We start from the raw sequence: 22,113 nt of genomic DNA on the forward strand, positions 1-22,113 counted from the left end.
AATCTGAAAAGAACAATACCGTATTCGACATAATAAGCGCCCCGCTCTAATAAGCGCCCACAACGATATTTGCTAATATATTTGCTAGTGAACAATCCCAATTAGCACCCCTTCTGATTGATCAATGTACACAAGACTTATTTATTCGTGTATAATACATGTGTTATATATGCATCCTTAATTGTGGGAAATTAGATTTTGGAAAAATACATTTGTCGTATATAAACATTTCAAGCTGTCAGCATAAACCACGAAATTTACGATCTTTTAACCCTGTTGTTTTTCACCAAAATAATATTGTAATAAGAGCCCCCTATTTATAATTTTGAGAGTGCCCTGGGCGCTTATTGTGTCGAATACGGTATCTTTTTAGCATTAATAACAACAGGAAATCTTTCCTATATCCATGTTCCTTCCTTGCAACTTCTTACCCTACACTTTGCTTCTGCAAGGTTCAAGCCTGGATTATGACCGATTTGACCATGAGTTGAACACTACCTTTTTTTTGGCAGTGGAGTAGAATAGTGGTCAAAGCATTTGCTTGTCATGCTGAAGACCTGGGTTCGATTCTCCTCATGAGTACAATGTGTGAAGCCTATTTCTGGTATCCCATGGCTATGATATTGCTGGAATATTGCTAAAAGTGGCGTAAAACCATACTCCCTCACTCGCTACCCTTTTTCATTAGCTGACTTGTAATAGGCACTCATACCACAAACCACATGATGGCTGAATGTTTGGACGTGTACAGTGTATGTACAGTGTGTGTACAGGAATGTAGTGTACACAAGCCTGTGTGGCAAGAAAATAACAGCAACCAAGATGGATGCAACTTTGCTTCTCCATTTAAATATCCTGATGGACGATTTTATTTGGGGAAGCGAGCTGGGAAATTGCTGATGCGGCGTAAAACAATACTCATTCATTCATTATTGGGGTAGCTAAGTTGTCTGTAGCACTGATTCAAGTGTTGGAAAAATGTATAATTACCTATGTATAATGATGTATAGTAATGTATAAAAGTGTATATCTTTATTAAAAGTACTCATTCCCTTTGACTTATAAATCCCATTACGATTCAAATTAGGAACAGGCTTACATATGTAACCCACCAGGAGAAAAGAGACCTTATGGGTGTTAGGAAACAATTATGCTATGGCTTCATAAAGACGTTTGACGTCAACTTACTTTATGTGTGATGTCACGTATCTCTGCAATAAATATGAATTGAAACTTATGAATTGTATTTTTTTTGTTCTTATGATACAGTAGTTTTAGAGTATAATGAAAAGTCAAACTGATTTTTCACTCATAAGATCCCTTACGTCATGGTTGGTCACATATGTTTACAATCTCTGTTACAGATACAGGATTTGACGAAGACATTGCCTCGGTCAGCACAGGTAAGGAGTTCACCCTAATCCGGACTGTGGGGGGGAAGCTGTTGTACAGTGGCAAGTCAGCAGCCCTCGGGATCAAGCAAGGCGGCCCCTCCCAGGGGAAGTGGGCGGAGCTCCCTATCACCAAGAGCCCCAAGATAGTCCACCTGGCCGTAGGGCACGATGGACAACATGCTCTCATGGTGTCGGAGGATGGGGGCGTGTTCTTTGTCGGCACACCCAGGAGAGGGGAGGATGGAGATTCCAGTTTGTGTAAGTTAAGTTTCATCTGTGTTGTAAATTTGTAAACTGAAACTTGATGGTGTTTTATCATTGCTACTATATCATTGTAGTGAAGAGAGTGGTTAGTGTGGTGGTGGGGTAGCCTAGTGGTTAAAGCGTTCGCTGGTCATGCTGAAGGCCTGTGTTCGATTCCCGACATGTGTACAATGTGTGAAGCTCGTTTCTGGTGTCCACTGCTGTTATATTGCTGGAATATTGCTAAAAGCGGTGTAAAACATTCCTCACTCACTATTGGTTGGTGATATTTGGGTTCGTGATATGACTCTCTGTTTTGATTTTTTAAAAGGAAATTAGAGTAAAACCAAAGTTGGCAAGTGGCAGTTTCCAATCTTTTAAATATTTCAATTCCAAATTCAAGGGGAAGACCCAATATAACCTTTTTGTGATGAATATTAGTCATCTGACCAAGCACTGAAATGATAATTTGGTTATTTGACAGATTGACTGGGTGTGTGTGGTATGAGGCACTTTTATTGAAACAATAGAAGTACAATTCTCTGATAATAATGTTGGAATACAGATTCTGAACATGATAAACCCTCATCAAAGCCCTCTCTCTACAAGCTGTGATGTGTTCATATCATGTTACACTGCAGCCAAAAACCGAAGACAACCAAAACCAGTAAAACCAAAGAAGATGATCCGCCTGGAGTCGCGGTCGGTGGTGTACGCGGCCTGCAACAGCGGCAGCAGCGCGGTGGTCACCAAGGAGGGTGAGGTGTACATGTACGGCAAGGACACCGCACACTGTGACCATGCGAGTGGTAAGTCTGCTGCAGTCATGCTAATCTGGCTGGTTCTACTGTCTGGGACGAGATACTGGTCCGACGCCCAAGACTTGTGTATGGCAAGATCAACTGATGTTAATATATGTACTAAGCAGTGTTTGCAATACAGTAGACTACGGTTAAAACGAACACGCTTATAACGAACTGACGGATATAACGAACTTACTTTTTGGTCCCGACTATTGCTGTAGTTTTGCTGTATATATGCTTATAATGAACTACGGTTATAACGAACTAAAATTAGTAGGCCCTTTGAGTTCGTTATAACCGTAGTTAACTGTAATTTTAAAACCAAACAAGACAGTCGGGCAGGTGATCCATAAGAGTTGCCTACCAATCTTCAAAGTTACCTGTCCACATTTAGACATTATTAATGTGGAAAAATTGCAAAATATAAGAGACAAATAGTGTCTTGATTAAGTGGAAATAATGCAAACAATTACTTGAGAATCTACAAGGAGTTATGATAAAACAGAATTCATAAGTAGTAAAAATATTATCTGCCAGACAGTCAGACAGGTGGAGGAAAATTCATGCAGCCCGATAGAAAAGTTACCAGCCACTGGCAGGTGGGCAGGCCGTTATTTCGGACATTATGACTTAGCCCACAGTCTACTGAAAATAATGCCAAAATACGAGTTTGGGCAGGTAGATGGAAATTGTTTTTTGCACTGTGTCTTTATACATGTATGACAACATCTACAAAATCTGTAGCTAGCTAGCACTTGCCACAACCATCTAACTACAAGCACAAATAGTCAAAAGCAATGTTTTGTCTCAAGCCTCTGTCAGAGTTTCCTACTTCATGATTCCATACACCGACCTTAAGTACAAAACATGTTGTGACCCGTGAAGATTCCGGGGTAGAATAGGTCTTCAGCAACCCATGCTTGCCGTTAAAGGTGACTCTGCTTGTCGTAAAAGGCGACTAACGGGATCGGTTGGTCAGGCTCGCTGACTTGGTTGATGCATGTCATCGATCCCAATTGCGTGGATCGATGCTCATGATATTAATCACTGGTTGTCTGGTCCAGACTCGATTTTTTACAGACTGCCGTCATATAGCTGGAATATTGCTGAGTGCGGCGTTAAACAACAAACAACCCTTGGGCAAGTGACTTTGTTCGGCCTCTGTTCACCAAGCAGTTAATGGGTACCTGGTAGGATGAGATGGCAATGTGGCTGTTAACCTTCTAGCCCCTAACAGGCAGTTTGGGTTGTATGATCCCCAGGGAGCTGAGATTGATTGTAGAGTGCAGCTGAAATACTGTTCAAGACAGCATTTAACTGAACTCATGCCCATATTCCATGTGGCTGGCTGACCAGAGATTGCTATCATCCATGTTGGGGTTAACTTGCATGGATCATATAGGTTTATTCTTGTATTATTTTTCAGTCAAGTTTAACATTATTTCTTGTGATAGGTAGGTAAAGGTAGCCTGTGCTTGGTTATTGCAAAACTTCATAAACAGGTTGTACTTTTTGAAAGTTGAAACTGAATTGAATATAAATTGATACATGGGTAGGCATCTAGTTTATCTTTAACTACCGGAGTTTATTCATGATTGATGCATCAATGAATCCCGACACCCCTAATATTTTGCCAAGTACAGGGGTAGATTTAACAACAAATTTGTATGAAGCAGCAGGATTTGCTCCTTTTTAAAGTTACCGGCCTTTCTCAAAACTATCTGGCCTACAACTTAACCTTAGGTTGGGTAGCTACCTCTGCAATTTTTATGACTCCTTATCCCTAAAACACTGACATATATGTTTCTTTGAGTAAACCATTCACAGGACCTCATCCTCCCTACATATTTTCCCATTGACCTGCGTACAATTAAAAAAAAAAAATCATAGATGGAAAAGGGTGAAATTTTGTCTAGTCGGAGAGGCCATCTACTTTATGTTTCAGCAAGGTTTTGTAATTTTAACTGGCCATGGGCCTTACAAACACCCCATACTCTTTTGTTTATGAGGTCACAATAGGTGCTGTATATGTACTGTAATCATGTGTAGCCAAAAAGAAGGACCACTCTGAGCAGTGGTGTGAAAAGTCTTGACTAACCTTGACCTTATTTCCAGGTCATGTGACTGACCTGAAGGACGTGGTAGTGACCCAGATTGGCCTGGGCAAGGCCCATGCTGTGGCCCTCACAAACAAGGGTCAGATCTTCACCTATGGGATCAACAACAAGGGCCAGTGTGGCCGGGACTTCAACCCAGGGGCATCCAGAGAAAGTGAGTTTTGTCGGGGGCCTTGTGAGATGGAATCAATTAATAGTTCATCTTCCCGAGGCAAGGGAGCTAGCTTACTATAAAAGTCCAGTTTCCACCCCTTGTCGTACTAGGCTGGAATTTCAGAGTTACATTTTGGCTGGACTAATAAGTCAATGCAGAGTCCAATCAAAATCGTGTAACGAGCTAGACATACGGTTCGTTAACAACTTGGATTTGAATGTGCTGATTTCGGTCAACTGCAGGACTTGCAATGCATGTGTACCGTCAACTGGGCATCGACAGATTTTTTCCAAATCTTTACCATGTTATTAATCAAGGTGCTCAAATGTTTTGATGCAATTCAGGAGGAAAGACCTGTTATTACAGTATTTATCATGATAATCTTGAGAGGTGGAATCTGATTGGTCAATAGCAGGGACATTGAAGGGACATAACTCATAACAGCCACTGGAGGCGCTAAGATCGAGCCATGAGATTCCATCAGCAAGGGTGGAAACTCGACTTTGATAGTCAGTTAACTCCCTTTCCTCGGAAAGATGTAAATAGTTAACTGAGAGAAAAATTAGTTTTTGTTAAATAATTTACATATGGACTCTCTTCAGACTTGATAGTAAAATGGGCAGAAAATGTTGAGTGTGTGAAGACATTTCATGTCCATTGTGACTGTAAGAATGCTGAAAGACTCACCTCACTAACAAGTAGGATATATTTCCAGTTGATTGGTTGATATCCACCTAAATCAATAATGTTTGTTATACCTGAATTAAGAATCTTGCAATTCCATTGGTTATTCTGTACCATGTGATGAGACAATACATTTCAATGTAGACCCTGAAATCATGTGACCTACACACCTCGAATATTGACTCGAAAAATGATCAGTAGAATTTTGGTGAAACAAAACAAGTGAATTTTGGTGAAACGAAACGAATGATTTCTCTTGACGAGACCAATATGCAAAAACAAGTACCCTCTGACCCGACCACTTAGGGGGTCAGACCACCTCAGGGGTCAGGTCCACAGGTCCTTGTTTTTGCATATTGACCTCGTTAAGAGTAGTTATTTGTACAGTAATTATTTGTATAGTAATGACCAGTTTTGGATATGAATGCAGAATGTGGTAAACAAAATATTCAATCTCGTTCAAATCGGATCTTTTACTCTGAATGTTCTACAATTATGAAAGTAACAAGTGGATGTTACTCTTTTCGTATGTACTTCTCCCATTCAGTGAGGTGTTTGTTGTGTTGCAGCAAGCAGCAATGTGATGATGGCAGAAGAGGAGGAGGAAGTGGAGAATGATGATGCTCTGTGTGGACCAGGTCAGTGTATAGGAGTATGTGATGGAATGCTGATCAGTTGAAGGATTGTTGTACAGTATTTGGTTTGGTTTGGTTTGTTGTTTAACGCCACACTCAGCAATATTCCAGCTATATGACGGCGGACTGTAAATAATCGAGTCTGGACCAGACAATCCAGTGATTGATATCATGAGCATCGATCCACGCATTTGGGATCGATGACATGCATCAACCAAGTCAGCGAGCCTGACCTCCTGATCCTGTTAGTCGCCTTTATCAACAAGCATAGACGCCTTTTACGGCAAGCATGTGTTGCTGAAGACCTATTCTACCCCGGAATCTTCACAGGTCCGTTGTACAGTAACAATGTGATCCGCATATAATAATCAAAAGTTTGTACAAGGTTACTGTTTTGGGGGTGTTTGACGTTTATGTATTCTATATATGGTATTGTACTGCCAGGGCAATCGCCTGTCATTCAGGTCAGATTATATTCTGCAGGTGCAATCAAGCACCTTGCCCTGTCAACACCTATGCTTAATGGACAAGGATTATGATCGTCATAGCACAAAGATTCCTTTACTGGCTCAGTTATGTGACACCTGTGAAGATTCGGGGTTGAATAGGTCTTCAGCAAGCCATGCTTGCCGTAAGAGGTGACTATGTGACTAACAGGATCGGATGGTCAGTCTTGCTGTCTAGGTTGATGAATGTCGTTGTATCCCAATTGCATGGGTTGATGCTCATGATATCAATCACTGGAATGTCTGGTCCAGACTTATTTTAAAGACTTCTCTCATATAGCTGGAGTATTGATGAGTGCGAAAAACCCCAAAGAATTCTGTGGATGAGATTGTGTTCTGTCTGTGCAGGCAAACACCGGTGGAAGCAGGACCAGTGCATGGTGTGCACCGTGTGCGGGGAGTGTACTGGCTACGGCGTCAGCTGCATCAACAGCAACAGGGTGGACCGCAACCCTGGCATGTGAGTTACAGATTACGGAATCTAACACTGTTGGAATATGTCCACAGCACTATTGTGCCAGACAGCTAAGTTGGATTGGGTTGTGAGACTATAAGACTTGGCTGATTCTGTGTCATCGTGCTCTGATGGAGTTGATCATTGTTCATGTTTTCAGTCGGGGCGGTCGGGTAGCCTAGTGGTTAAAGCGTTCGCTCATCACGCCGAAGACCCGTGTTTGATTCCTGACATGGGTACAATGTGTGAAGCCCATTTCTGGTGTCCCCCGCCGTGATATCGCTGGAATATTGATAAAAAGCGGCGTAAAACATACTCACTCACTCACTCACTCATGTTTTCAGTCACTGTTTTGTCTCATCCACGCTCAGTCATTCACAGGTCGCTGTGACCTAGCTAGTATAGTGCTGACTTAAGCATTGAAAACAATTAATTCACTCTCACTCATTCTGGAAATTCAACACTGAGAGGAGCAATAAGATAAATGTGCCGTTCAGTTCAAGTGATCCAGGTTTGGAATTCCAGGACTTTTTAGCAGCTGTTACCGGTATGTAACTTAGAGATGGCGGATTATTCCATAAATCTTTATTCAGTCATTCCAGTAAAGGAAAGTGGCCGTCCCTGGCAGCTGTTTATTGTAATTTGAAGTGCCATGTCTTCCAGATAAGGTTACCAAGATTGTGATAATATAAACGTGATAAGGCTTAAAAAAAAAGAAAAAGAATCACTTCTCATGCAATGATTTTTGAAGGCGGGCGGTGTTTTTTGGGGGGGGAGGGATGAAGGGGGTTGTTCAAACTTGTATGTAACCAAATAAACAATTGTGTACAATCAACCTGGGAAAGGGCCTCACTTCATCAATGTATTCCTTGATGAGTAAAATACTTGAATACTGTATTTGGCTACTGTTGGACTTTGAATATTTAAGGATTTTTTTGTGTGGTTTTTTTTCAAATGAAAAAAAAAAAAACACACCGAAACGTGTTGCGAACTTTATGATGATGCATGCGGTGTCTGAGAACCAAGACTATTATTTTTTAAGCCTAAGAGTATGTCCTGTTTTCAACACTGTTTCTGTTTCAGGCCCTGTGGGTGTGGCGCTGGAGACTCGGGGTGTGCCGAGTGTGGGGCGTGTCGTGTGTGTGCGGGGGAGAAGCTAGAGCTTGAAGAGTTAGATGAACGAGGATTGCTTGAGGTGTTTGCTAAAGGTATTTATTCATTCTTTTAGCTTCTTAATTTCTACTTAGTCTACTAGTCCTACTAGTATTAGGAATGCAGTTAATTTTTTACTAGTTTGTTGTTTTTTACTTTCGTAATGTAAGACAAGTTGTTGCAATATCAATACTGTTATCCACTGTCCCTTTTGGAGTTTTGATGCAAAATAGACCCCCCAGGCCATTATGCTTGAACAAGCTGATTGCAAGTACAGTAAGTATGGTTATAACGAACTCAAAGGGATCACTAATTATATTTTGTTATAAACGTAGTTGGTTATAAGCACTTTGACTAAAATATACAGCAAATCTCCAGGACCTAAAAAACAGTTTGTTATATCCGTCAGTTTGTTATAAGTGCATCCATTATTAAGGTAGTATACTATTCTTTGGTGACCTCTGACCCGACTGATTGTGTGCTCTCGCTATCAACCACTGGCCTGTCTGACTCAGACTTCATGATTTCCACCTGTGGGATTCTGAGGTAGAAGACGTCCCCAGCAACTATCCTGGTAGTAAGAGGCGACCAAATGGTGGTCAGGATCGCTGACTTGGTTGATACATGTCATCGTATCCCAATTGCGTGGATCGGTGCTCATGATGTCAATCACTGGATTGTCAGGTCCAGACTCAATTATTTACAGACCGCTGTCATATAGCTGGAATATTGCTGAGTGCGGCATTAAACAACAAACAAAACAAAAACAACAACAAACTAAACATCTTTTTGAGTCAACTTGTGCAAACTTTCCTCTTAGCTTTATTTTCTGAATATTTTAGTGTTACTATATGGACAATTATTAGCTGAGCTTCCTAGACCAAACAGGCTTAAAGGGACAGGAAGTCAGCCGTTCGGCTTTATTTGTAATATTTGTTTCAAATATTCCAGAGGTACGCCCATACAGCACAATGTTAAAATGCCCCATTGTATTTGAAAATGTGGGCCTTTTTTCAACTTTAGGGGTTAAAAGCACAAGGCCCCACCCTAGAATTATCCCTGTACGTGATAAGTTTGATAAAGAGATGTGTCATATTATCTTTCAGTACAGATGTGGATTTAACTATCCTCATATACTAAATATAACATATCAAATTGAAATTTATCAAAGATATGGTGCTTTAACTGCTTTAAACTTAGGTCCCAGAGTAGTTATTGTGTACTCTATATTGGATTTGTGTGTATTGATTGATATGATTGTCATATTCTTATTGTAATTGAAGCCTTAAAACTAGATTCAGTTTTCATTTCAGTTTTATATAATTTGTATTCTTTTGCTTCATCATACTCATCATGTTTGAATATTTTCTTACAACAATTTTGAGATAAAAGTCAGCAGTCCGAACAAAATATAATTCCTGTGAAGAGCCCCTATTACATCACTGACATAAGTCCTGTATGGTCATCACACCATAAAAATCTTCAGATTTTCAACAGAAGTCCTCTTCACTGTCAACTATCCATTAACAGTTGTGCAAGTAATAGTATCTTGCTGCCCAAGCCTTATGCAAGGAGACAAACATCATTTCTTTTCTGTGTGTGCTTGCAAAATCTTTATTGGCAGTTTGTCACACTGAATTATTTAAATGTTTTTGGTTATTTTAGCCTGATATTGAATATTAAATAATGATGAAATATCATTCTATCGTGTCTGCTTTATTCAGTATTTGTCAGATACGATATTGAATATTAAATAATAATGAAATATCATTCTATCATGTCCGCTTTATTCAGTATTTGTCAGATACGATATTGAATATTAAATAATAATGAAATATCATTCTATCATGTCCGCTTTATTCAGTATTTGTCAGATACGATATTGAATATTAAATAATAATGAAATATCATTCTATCATGTCCGCTTTTTTCAGTATTTGTTAGATACTTTTTATTAAAGTAAAGTGTTTTTCATGGAACTTAGCATCGGTTTAGTGTAGTGGGTAGGAATTTGTCTTTCATTGAAGATGTTTACTGGCATAATTATGTTAATATAAGATGGACCAGTCCGTGTTTCAGCGAGTAGGCAGGGTGTGCGGCATGTGGAGCAGCTGGGCAAACGTCTGGAGCAGAAGATGGAGTTACGAAAAGCCCAGCAGAAACTAGTCAAGGAGAAGAGACAACGGGGTCAGTGTCACGGCTGTTCATGTTCTTGTCTCCTGGTGGAACATACCTTAAATGTCGGGTCGTAAATTTGGACTTGACCCAGCCCTACTCATCTGATACATACAAGAAAACTCTATATAAGTTGATGATACCTTGGTGCACTGGTACATCGTCAGTTTTCATGTGACGATACAATACACGTTACGTTTTTTTCTGTGTCGATAAAAGACAATACACTTGCTGAAAAAAATCACTTACTAGTTTTATGACCCCTGGCATTTTTGTCCGTCAGATATAGCAAAATGTGTTGTAATTAGCGTTTCAAGTTCACTACTAAAAAAAGCCGCTATGAACATGTGTCTGCAGATAGCTTTTCCATTTCAACCTGCTCAGAAATATTTATTGTCAAGAAGTTTCCATGTGATTTGACGAATTATGCATATCGCGAAACTTATGATATCGTGACATATGTATTGTGATATGTATCGTATCTTGACCTTGCTGTATTGTGTCACCCCAAATATAAGTATATAATAAGTAATATAAGTATTCTATCAGAAGGTGGAAGTGACCCGGAAGCCGAGAACATCAAGCTGGTGAGCCTGCCGCCCCTGGAGGTGCAGATAGGTGCCGGGGATGTGCAGGTGACGCAGATCACCTGTGGACAGCATCACACTGGTCAGTAGCAGTTCTACATTCACTCAACATGCTGGCCATCGTCTTTGATAATTTACAGGAGAAAACAGTTCTTTAAGGATTGAGGAAATTTCAAGAGATTTGATTAAGAACTTGGCAGGGTTTTTTGATTGATTTATTTAAATGATGACATTGTTATGCCATCATTTTCATTTGAATTATTTTGCATCTCCAGTGGTGCTGCTGCAGAACGGAGATGTGTACACATTCGGCAGCAACCACCAGGGTCAGCTTGGACTAGGAGACACTGGAGTCAGGTAATCAGGATTTATGATTCAGATACTAAATACTATGCATGTAAACTCACTGACGAAAGAAATGCGAATTACATATGAGTTGGTTGATATATGAAGTACCGTATTTGACGTAATAAGCGCCCTGCTCAAATAAGCGCCCACGGCGATATTTGCTGATATATTGGCTAGTGAACAATCCCAATTAGCACCCCTTCCGATTGATCAATGTACACAAGACTTATTTATTCGCGTATAATACACACTCGTGTGTTATATGCACCCTTAATTATGGCAATTAAATTCTGGAAAACTATATCTGTCGTACACAAACATTTCAGGCTGTCACCATAAACCACAAAATTCATCTTTCAACTCTGTTTTTTTCACCAAAATAATATTCTAATAAGAGCCCCCCTATTTCTAATTTTGAGAGCGCCCTGGGCGCTTATTATGTCGAATACGGTATTACTCATAATCAAGAGATATGAGATTGGTTTGAAGCACAAACGAACATACTGGTATGTTGTGTGAACCAATGCTCAAAAACGGATCACCTGTGACGGCATAGATCCATGACTCGAATACTGTTCAAAGCAGCATTTAACCCATCTCACTCACTCGCTCAGTGTGTGGATGACATAGTGACCAATAACTGACCATCACTATCTGGCGGCTTATTCACAAAGCTGTCTTAGCTAAGGCGTGTCAGCTTAATGTGGGAGGAAAGCCTGAAGTGATGCATGTCTTAAATGTTTGCCACTTTGGTGAAACGGACAAGCAAGGGTATGGTGCTGACAGACCTAGAAATATAATCGTGAGGAACTGACATTCAAACCCACTATCAGGTTTCTGACGTGCCCAAGCCCAAAGGACACAACTCTGTCCAGCAAATTGTGGTGCCTGAGATGAAGGGACCCTCCATGACACCCCCCACCCCACCCTCACCCAGACATTGATGTTTTGCTATACTTCTCATGTAGAGGCAGCCCCAGCAAGGTGCCCCTTCCTCTATCTGCTGTTCAAGTGGCAGCTGGCAGCTATCACACGGTCATCTTGCTGACCAGTGGTCAAGTCTACACATTCGGCAACTATCAGGTAAGAATTAATAAGAAGACTGCAGCTGAAAGAAGAAAGACTTGTTTTTCATGCATTGTCTGCATTATAAAGATCCGTCCATTTTGTTTCTGCATTATACCAACATTATTATTTTAGTCCAGGGTAGTTAAATTTTTCACAGAAAATTAATATGGTTGATAGCCCACATATATACTGAACCGCAACAGAAACATCACTTCTTGAAAGTACTTCATGAAAGTTTCCCATTGAAATATCAATGCATTTTTTGGAGGTATCTCGTTTTTGACATTAGTCTGTGTCCAAATTTAATGTTAATGGCCAAAAGTGCCACAAATATGGATATATGGGTCACCAAATGCAGCTAACAAGTGACTATGGTACAAAGTCCCGAATACTTTCCATGAAAATCAAAATGCATTTGCGTTGCCTTGTGCTTTTTCTGATAAATGGCACTCCAATACGTAGATCAAACATTCTTGTGTCGATACTAGCACCATGCCAAGACCTACAAAGAATATAGACTATAAGATGTGACTATGAAAAGGTTTTGTTCAGCCTTCATTTTTTACTTTGAGAAAAAGCTAGGAAGCTGTAGTATCCATGAAGACCGGTAGACATAGATTTCAGCTTCATTATTCTCTCAATACAAGTCAGGATAACTTGATTCATAAAGGTATAGCATCTGTGTTGAAACATCACATTAAAATAATTAAGAAATTTACATTCATAAATTAATCCTGTCTTCATTGAGATGATGTCTGTGTTTTAGAAAGGGGCTCTTGGTCGGATGGGCCCGGATGAGGGCGGAGTGAAGAGTAAGAAGGGACCATGGTACTCGATGCCTGGACCAGTCCCTGGTGTGGGTAAGTACCCTCTGCTTCATCAACATCTTGGATGAGGCGGGCGGTCGGGTAGCCTAGTGGTTAAAGCGTTCGCTCGTCACGCCGAAGACCCGGGTTCGAATCCCGACATGGGTACGATGTGTGAAGCCCATTTCTGGTGTCCCCCGCCGTGATATTACTGGAATATTGCTAAAAGCGGCGTAAAACCAAACTCACTCACTCACTTGGATGAGGCATCTCAAACATGCATGCTATCAAATTCCACTTAGAACATTATAATTCCTTGTCATCAGGATATATACTAATATGCTTATTTGACAGCTTCCTCACTAATGTGTTTTTACAAATTAAAAAGAAAATATTTGATCGTGATGCCAGCAGTTACTTCCATGATTTAAATGCATCTGATGTACTTCTCAGTTCGGACAAGTGATTGATACAATACAGTAAGAATATGAAACAATATGTAATCCTTCCAACTTTACCAGCCTTGGGACTAGCAGACTACTGGCAGCATCTAATCCTGCATTACTTACATCACAACACTTCCACATTAAGAAATACAAAATCATTTGATTGAAATTGCCAGGAACATTTCAGTGTCTCATTGGTCAGTAATGAGTGAAATTGCAAATTGCAGGTTCCCGATTTGGTCGTCGTGCCACGTGGATCGGAGCCAGTGGGGACCAGACTTTCATGAGAGTGGACGAGTCACTGATAAATGCTCACACCCTCGCCCGCTCAAACCTGTTCGCTAGTCAGACATGTATAGGTGAGTTTTTAATGGATTACCAACCTAGGAGGATAGGTTCCAATGCTCGTCCAAAGAGGTCAGTTCATGGTCGGACTGGGTGACTTGGTTAAATGATCATCTTCGTACCCCAAGGCATGGAGTATTGCTTACATTATCTATCACTGGATTGTCTGGTTCAGACGTGATGATTAACAGACTGCCATCATATAGCTAGAATATTGTTGAGTGCAGCATTCAACAACAGACAAAACTTAAGTGTGTATTGATACTCATACATACAACGTTTGCTGACACTTTCGGAGTGTACTGATGCTCATAGTCACGGGGTGTACTGATGCTCGACTCACTGTACAGGTCAAAGTAATATGGCTGTAATACTGCTTCTGAATGGGTTCGAATCCCTGTTTACCCTAATTATATTTCTAGGTCTGTCAGCACCATACCTGTGCTCGTGGGTTTCACCAAAGTGGTAAACATCTGAGACCTGCATCAGTTCAGGCTTTTCTTTCACATTAAGCTGACACGCTGTGGTATTACTGGAATTAAACCCAACTCACTCACTCACTCACTCACTTCTACTGACTTGGCATTATCTCCCCAATCTTGCTCATTGGAAAGTAGATGTGATGACATTTGAACTACATCCTTGTTATCCACATGAATAGCTGCAGTAATACCAGATTAGGTGTAGCAGGATCGTGAGGGGTGCATGGAGTTTAATGCGTCCTGTGTTAGGTTTTACAGAAATAAAAACAAATGCAACAACTAATTTATCTGACCGACGTGTTCCAATATGATATTGTAAAAGAATTAAACAAATTCAAAATTGATAGAAAACAGCTGTTTGATTGAGCAGAGGTTAACTTGTGCTATGTCACGTGACTTTCATTGACTTGGAAAAAGCGTGCAGCTTTTTGCTTCGAAGTGCGGTAAATGGGATTTATTCGGCCTCTCAGAAATCCACGTGCAGCCTGTAATGCTCATGGCGGGGTATAAAGGATTTTTCTCCTGCTGAGAAATTTATTTCCCTCCAAGGCAGGATACATCATATTTTATCAAGATGTCGTGAACCAATCAGATCTCATCATTCTGACATGGGGGTATAAGTATTTATGATACCATCTGAAAATGGATCCTGATGGTAGATGTATTAAGTCTGACAGTCTTATTGTTTAGGATACAGTGATTCTGTCAGATAAGCTGGCCTCGTTGGAAGCTAATGATGGGTCGCCATGTTTGTTATTAACTTATGGCTTGTTCAACAAAGTACATTTGTGTGCAGGTTTGATCCCGAAGGGCGAGGACAGTACAGCCATAATGAAATGTCTGATGATTAGTAAAGTGGATGGAAGTTGTAAGAGGTAGGTTCATGATAACTGTGGCTTCCTCATCATACACTTGTTAACTGTATCCTAGCAGATGTTCTACATGTCACCACTGAAGCGGCTGCAATGAAAGTCTGCAGGCTATTTTGGTAATTACTTGTTTTTCACAAAGTCTCATCTTGAAATCAAAATATATATTTTTTTTGCTTAAATGCTATTGCAGAGTGAGTGAAGAATGAATTAAATTAAATTAAAGAAATAATTGTTGTATTTAAAGACATGTCAAAGGGTTTCTTCCTTACAGACCTACTTTATATTCATTGCTGAAAAAACGAATTGAAGAAAGATTCATTTCTTAAAATTTTGGTTGGGCAGATTTTGAAATCAAGTTACCAAAAATACACCTTAGCTACAAATCATTAAGCACATCTAGTTCATTTGAAGGGAACCAACCTGTGAAGATCCGAGGTAGAATGCGTCTTCAGCAACCCATGCTTGCCGTAAAAGGCGACTATGCTTGTCATAAGAGGCGACTAATGGGATCGGTTGGTCAGGCTCGCAGACTTGGTTGATGCATGTCATTGTATCCCAAATGTGTTGATCGATGATCATGATGTCAATCACTGGATTGTCTGGTCCAGACTCGATTATTTACAGACTGCCATCATATAGCTGGAATATTGCTGAGTGCAGCGTTAAACAACAAGCAAACAAATGAAGAGAACTGTTCCCAATTGTAACCATTGTGCTTCATCTCCACTGTTTTATTATCAGCTTCAGTGGCTCGGAGCAGGTGGACTTGAGTGACCAGGCTGTGTGTCTTGACCCCGTCTATGATCTGCTCTGGGGGTGAGGAAAACTTTCAGATTGATATATTTTCAAAGCGATTCCAGGGAACATTGTGTTAAGGAATTTGGTCCTTGAAATCACCTGGTGTGACCCAGTCATGTAAGGCACTGCAATTTCATAGGAGCCAGAATCCAGTGATTGTGGGTTGGAATTCCTGATTCACTTCATTATGATTCTTGGTTCATCAGAGGGCGGCGGGGTAGCCTAGTGGTTAAAGTGTTCGCTTGTCATGCTGAAGGTTGAGTTCGATTCCTGACATGGGTACAATGTGTGAAGCCCATTTCTGGTGTCCCCCCCCGCCAAAGGCGGCGTAAGATACAACCTACTCACTGACTCTTGGTTCATCATCACCATACCCATACCCATACTCTCTCACTCACTCGCTCACTCACTCACTCACTCACTCACTCACTCACTCACTCACTCTCCCACGCACGCACCCACTCACTCACTCACTCACTCACTCACTCACTCTTCCACCCACGCACCCACTCGCTTGCTCACTCACTCACTCACTCACTCACTCACTCACTCACTCACTCACTCACTCACTCACTCACCCACCCACCCACCCACCCACCCACCCACCCACCCACCCACTCACTCACTCCATAATGAATGACATACAGTTAGATAATGAAAGATAAAAGAAAACAGTTATGAAGTAAAAGACCGCCTCCGTTGTCTAGTGGTAGAGCGTCCGCCCGGAGAGCAGAAGGTCCGGGGTTCGATCCATGGCCGCGTCATACCGAAAGACTTTAAAACATTGTACTTGTTGTTACCCTGTCTAGTGCTTGGCATTAAGGGGCTAAAACAAGGACTGGTCAGCTCGGAGTCAATATACTTTGTCTGAGTGGGGTATTCATGTTAAGCTGCGGCATGGTATCTCAGTGTGCTAGCACTATAAATCGCCATCAGTCCGGACTCGTACAAGCAGACACACGCACACGCACATGCACAAGCACACGCACAAGCACACGCACACGCTCTATAAGTGCAATAATCTTGCACGCAACGTTAAACCCCATTTCTCCTCACCTATGAAGTAAAACATTTATTAGACTTGAGGAAGAAAATTTACGGATGTCATCGTCTTTGTTGTGTTAGGACCACAACGTTTGGAGTATACTTACTCCTTCATCTGGTGAATATATGCTATGAGGCAGAGAGCATATATATGTACCTGTAAGAACAACAAAAGTATTAAGATAACAAAGGTGGAAACTTAAGAAGGGGAGCCAACAGATAACTGGCGCTGTGTTCCTCATATAAAGAAGTTGATATCCAAAAATTCTCTTCCTTAAATGTGTATCACTTCTAAAGGCCTTTCAAAGACTTAATTTATTAGACCTGTTATGTACCCTTATAACCCCCATCAATAATGGTTAGATGATCAAACACTGGTTACATTTTACAGATAGGAATGTATTTTGAAAGAGTTGTTTGTGTTGTTTGCGATTGCTACAATCCTGGATCCTTCCATTCAGATACTGTCCAAAGACCCAGGAAGTGAACTGTTACAATGTGCTGGTGACAGAGTCACACGACCTTCAAAGTGTTGACCCGGGTTACTGCGACCTGTTCAGCCCGGAGTTGGCTGTCCCGACCAGGATGGGGTGTCATGCCACACGCTCGCATGCAGCTCTACATATGCTAGGTGAGTCGTAAGTCTTGAGGATGTACGTTGGTCTGTATTAGGAGTTTCTTTTTACTTACTTACACATTCTTAGCAGTAACAGATGACAAAATAAACCTGATCTGTTCAGGGGTTGTGATTAGCTAAGTTGATAGTGTTTGCTTTACTAAAGTCTGATTCCACATATTTACATGTGAAGCCTGTTCTTTGGCCTTGTGGTGAAAAGCAGAGTTCAAAGGCCTTGAATTGAACTTCTGCCAGAAAATGGATTTAAGCCAGTTGGTATAGAGATAATTAACCTTGCATTTTTGGGAGGGTGCCTTGTAAAGGCCTTGAATTTTTTAACTGAAATTCTGTACAAGTCCATCTTCCCCAGGCAAGGGTGTTGACTGACTATAAAAGTCCAGTTTCCACCCTTGCCAAACTAGGCTGGAATTTCTGGCCTTGATCGTAGTGCCACCAGTGGCTATTACAAATCATGTCCCGTCTATGTCCCTCCTATTGACCAATCAGATTTCACTACTCATATCACTTGCATTTGCTTCAAACAAAATGGCGGCACCCTGATATAGGGTGGAAACTGGATTTTAATAGTCAGTTAACTCTCTTGCCTTGGCAAGATGGTACAAGTCCTGATTTGGCTCCCCTAAACCTATAGTCACTCCCTCCCTCTGTGTACAGGCTCTCTGGACACTCTGACCACTGCCCATCTCCTGAACATGACTGTGATAGAGGAGGCTCGAGAGAAGCAGTCCACGTCAAAGATATACACCAGGGAGGACTACTCCATCATCAATAGGTTTGAAAGTAAGTGCTTTTGGTTGGAGCAATGAATTCATCTAAGCCCTTACATAAGAGTTGCATCCCTTAGATGTGCCAGCATCTTCTGATCATGGGTTCCAGTTTCATCCTGATTGTGATTCTTGGTTTGTTCCATACCTGTTCTGCCTGATGTGTATATATGATAAATATATTTGCAGTTTTTATTAATCATTTCATTTTCTTAATTGAGAATCTGCCAGTTTTTAATGTGAAGTTTTGAATAGAATCTAATATTTGGCTTTGATCTTCCTTACTCAAATACAAATTTCCATAAAGCACTGTTTTTAAAGAGTAAAAAAAACACCAATGCTTGCCGTAAAGGTGACTAAGCTTGTTGTAAGAGGCGACTAATGGGATGGGGTGGTCAGGCTTGCTGACTTGGTTGATGCATGTCATCATATCCCAATTGCGTGGATCGATGCTCATGATGTCAATCACTGAATTGTCTGGTCAAGACTTGACTATTTACAGACCGCCGTCTCTATGATCTAATGGAGAGTTGAGTGTATCACAGTCTATAGTCTCTATGACCTAATGGAGAGTTTAGTGTATCACAGTCTATAGTCTCTATTATCTAATGGAGAGTTGTGTGTATCACAGTCTATAGTCTCTATGACCTAATGGAGAGTTGAGTGTATCACAGTCTATAGTCTCTATGATCTAATGGAGAGTTGAGTGTATCACAGTCTATAGTCTCTATGACCTAATGGAAAGTTGAGTGTATCACAGTCTATAGTCTCTATGACCTAATGGAGAGTTGAGTGTATCACAGTCTATAGTCTCTATTATCTAATGGAGAGTTGTGTGTATCACAGTCTATAGTCTCTATGACCTAATGGAGAGTTGAGTGTATCACAGTCTATAGTCTCTATTATCTAATGGAGAGTTGAGTGTATCACCGTCTATAGTCTCTATGACCTAATGGAGAGTTGTGTGTATCACAGACTATAGTCTCTATGATCTAATGGAGAGTTGAGTGTATCACAGTCTATAGTCTCTATGACCTAATGGAGAGTTGAGTGTATCACAGTCTATAGTCTCTATGACCTAATGGAGAGTTGTGTGTATCACAGACTATAGTCTCTATGACCTAATGGAGAGTTGTGTGCATCACAGTCTATAGTCTCTATGACCTAATGGAGAGTTGTGTGAACCAACAGGCCATGGTGGAGGGTGGGGCTACTCTGGCCACTCAGTCGAGGCCGTCCGCTTCATGTGTGATACAGACATTCTGCTGGGAGGATTTGGACTCTTCGGAGGGAGAGGAGAGTACTTCGGCAGGATAAAGGTAAGGGAGATAACTGCTGTTATTTTTTGGTATATCTGTAATTTCATATCATGATAACAAAATTGATATAATCTGAATATGAAAAATGAAATATGAACTATATTTTGGTTAATAGTCCATGTTTTGGTTTTTTTAATTTAATAAATGTGACGACACACAGCCTAACACATATATTTTATGATGCTCTAACATTTACTGTACACATCACAATCCAATTAACATTTGGTATCACTGTGTTGACCCACAATATGATAGTCGCTTTGAAACATGTTATGTGACAATGTTTCCTGAGGCAACAGAGTTAACTGACTTTAAAAGGTCAGTTTCCACTCTTGGTGCACTGGGCTGGAATTGGAGTTACATTTTGGCTGGACTAACGAGTCCATGCATAGTCCAATCAAAATCCCGTAATGATATCGACATCTGGTTCATGAATAATATGACAAATGCTGTGCCAAATTAGTTTGATTGTAGGATTTGCAGAGCAGGTGTAACATCAACTCGGCGTTGACACATATTTTTTTCAAATCGATTTAATCGTCTTGACTGGGTGCCGTCTTGATACCATTTTATTTGAAGCAAATGCAAGTCTATGAGAGATGGAATCTGATTGGTCAATAGGAGGGACATAGAAGGGACATAACTCGTAATAGCCACTGGTGGCACTATGATTGACCTCAGAAATTCCAGCCTTGTTCAGCAAGGGTCGAAACTGGACTTTTACACTCAGTTAACTCCCTTGCCTCAGGAAGATGAATGTTTTGATGTATTGGTGATTTATCCCAACCCCAAGTGCAAATAGGCTTTCTTGTGGCCCAAGAACGCTTATGTCCAGTTACTACTTGTTGATGTCCTGCGAATTATTGTGACGTCATAGCTGATTATTGACATCATTAGACAATTGTGGGTTTCTAAGACGTTGGTCCTCATCAGTACATTTGTTCTTATGGAGCAAAAAGTGTAAGAAATAATGGATAATGAAGAAATTATTAAATTTTATCTTATCCTGACTCATACAAATAAGTAATAAGTATGAGTCAGGATAAGTATAAATGATATTTTTACTCTAAAAAATACATACTTGCATGTGTAACATTCTGATATTACGAAACTCAAGTAGGAATTCATGCAATACCCTCGTTTCGTGAAATCTGTATGATGCATATGATCTTTTATTAATCTCATTGTATGTGTCAGCGTCTTATTACATAGTTTTCACACTGGACACTTGAAATATGAAATATGAATCAGCAGGGTTCCCTCTAGGAATTTTCTGACATGGGTCTTTTATGTGAAAATTTCAAATATTCCAGAGGTATGCCCATGCAGCATAATGTTAAAATTCCCCATTGAAAATGTGTGCCTTTTTTGCAAATTTAAGGGCAGAAAGAACAAGGCACCACCCTAGAATTATCCCTGCCTCAGTTAGATACCTACACTCGAGACTTATGACTTCAAGTTTGTTATCACATGTCTGACTACAGGACCTGGATGTACTGTATCTGCATCTGTATGTTGGCACAATGTGTTCCAGATCTTTGAACTGGGGGTGGATGGAGGTGAAAATGAAACAGATGGAGAGATGGTTGCCGAGACAGAGGAGGTGCCATTTGAATGTGCGGCAAGGTAGGACAAATTTAGGGAACTGTGTAGATAACTCAAGGTGGTAGGGTCAGTCTGCTTTTCCAAGCATTAGGTTAGGTTCTCTTTCTGGTTAGTCATCCTGAAATTATTCATGTCCCCCTAAGCTGTGCCCTGCTGTGATATTGCTGGAATATTGCTGGAATATTGCTTAAAGCGATGTAAAACCCAACTCACTTACTCACTCACGAACACCTAGCTATAGCTTCACAGTTAAACACTGCCTCTGTGGTCCGGTGGTAGAGCGTTTGCCTAGAGAGCAGAAGTTCTGGGATTTCGATCCCCAGCCGTGTCATACCAAAAGACGTTTAAAGATAGTACTGGCCACAAATGGGATCAGGTGGTCAGGCTTGCTGTCATGATTGATGTATGTCATCATATCCCAATTGTGTAGATTGGTGCTCATGATGTCAGTCACTGAATTGTCTGGTTCAGACTCAATTATTTACAGACCGCTGTCATATAGCTGGAATATTGCAGTGCAGCTTTAAACAAACTTGTTGTTACCTGGCTGGCAGACAGCATTAAGGGGCTCAAACAAGGACCAGTCAGCTTGGAGCCTGTATACTGGGGTTAAACTGGTATCTCAGTCGGATAGCACTATAAAATCAGCATTAGTCCAGGGTTCTATTCCCCTCA

The 22,113-nt window shown here is 40.7% G+C and overlaps 1 protein-coding gene across 14 annotated transcripts in view; it reads left to right on the top strand.

Annotated features, from left to right (window-relative positions):
• Nucleotides 1–22,113, top strand: part of LOC124139629 (E3 ubiquitin-protein ligase MYCBP2-like) — a 121,540-nt gene that overhangs the window by 17,484 nt on the left and 81,943 nt on the right. For 12 of the 14 annotated variants that reach the window (XM_048387783.1, XM_048387791.1, XM_048387789.1 and 9 more), the window contains exons 12-29: nt 1,365–1,652; nt 2,279–2,446; nt 4,556–4,711; nt 5,965–6,033; nt 6,885–6,996; nt 8,074–8,198; nt 10,201–10,329; nt 10,867–10,986; nt 11,180–11,261; nt 12,221–12,335; nt 13,087–13,180; nt 13,800–13,931; nt 15,196–15,274; nt 16,013–16,087; nt 17,575–17,744; nt 18,405–18,530; nt 19,706–19,833; nt 21,368–21,459. In XM_048387783.1, coding sequence (XP_048243740.1) covers nt 1,365–1,652; nt 2,279–2,446; nt 4,556–4,711; nt 5,965–6,033; nt 6,885–6,996; nt 8,074–8,198; nt 10,201–10,329; nt 10,867–10,986; nt 11,180–11,261; nt 12,221–12,335; nt 13,087–13,180; nt 13,800–13,931; nt 15,196–15,274; nt 16,013–16,087; nt 17,575–17,744; nt 18,405–18,530; nt 19,706–19,833; nt 21,368–21,459 — 2,260 coding nt within the window. The remainder of the gene's footprint in view (nt 1–1,364; nt 1,653–2,278; nt 2,447–4,555; nt 4,712–5,964; nt 6,034–6,884; nt 6,997–8,073; nt 8,199–10,200; nt 10,330–10,866; nt 10,987–11,179; nt 11,262–12,220; nt 12,336–13,086; nt 13,181–13,799; nt 13,932–15,195; nt 15,275–16,012; nt 16,088–17,574; nt 17,745–18,404; nt 18,531–19,705; nt 19,834–21,367; nt 21,460–22,113) is intronic. The other 2 variants (XM_048387785.1, XM_048387787.1) reach the window with 2 other exon arrangements.

The sequence above is a fragment of the Haliotis rufescens genome, unplaced genomic scaffold (assembly GCF_023055435.1).
Source record: "Haliotis rufescens isolate VD_foot unplaced genomic scaffold, xgHalRufe1.0.p SCAF_7, whole genome shotgun sequence".
Taxonomy (NCBI): domain Eukaryota; kingdom Metazoa; phylum Mollusca; class Gastropoda; order Lepetellida; family Haliotidae; genus Haliotis; species Haliotis rufescens.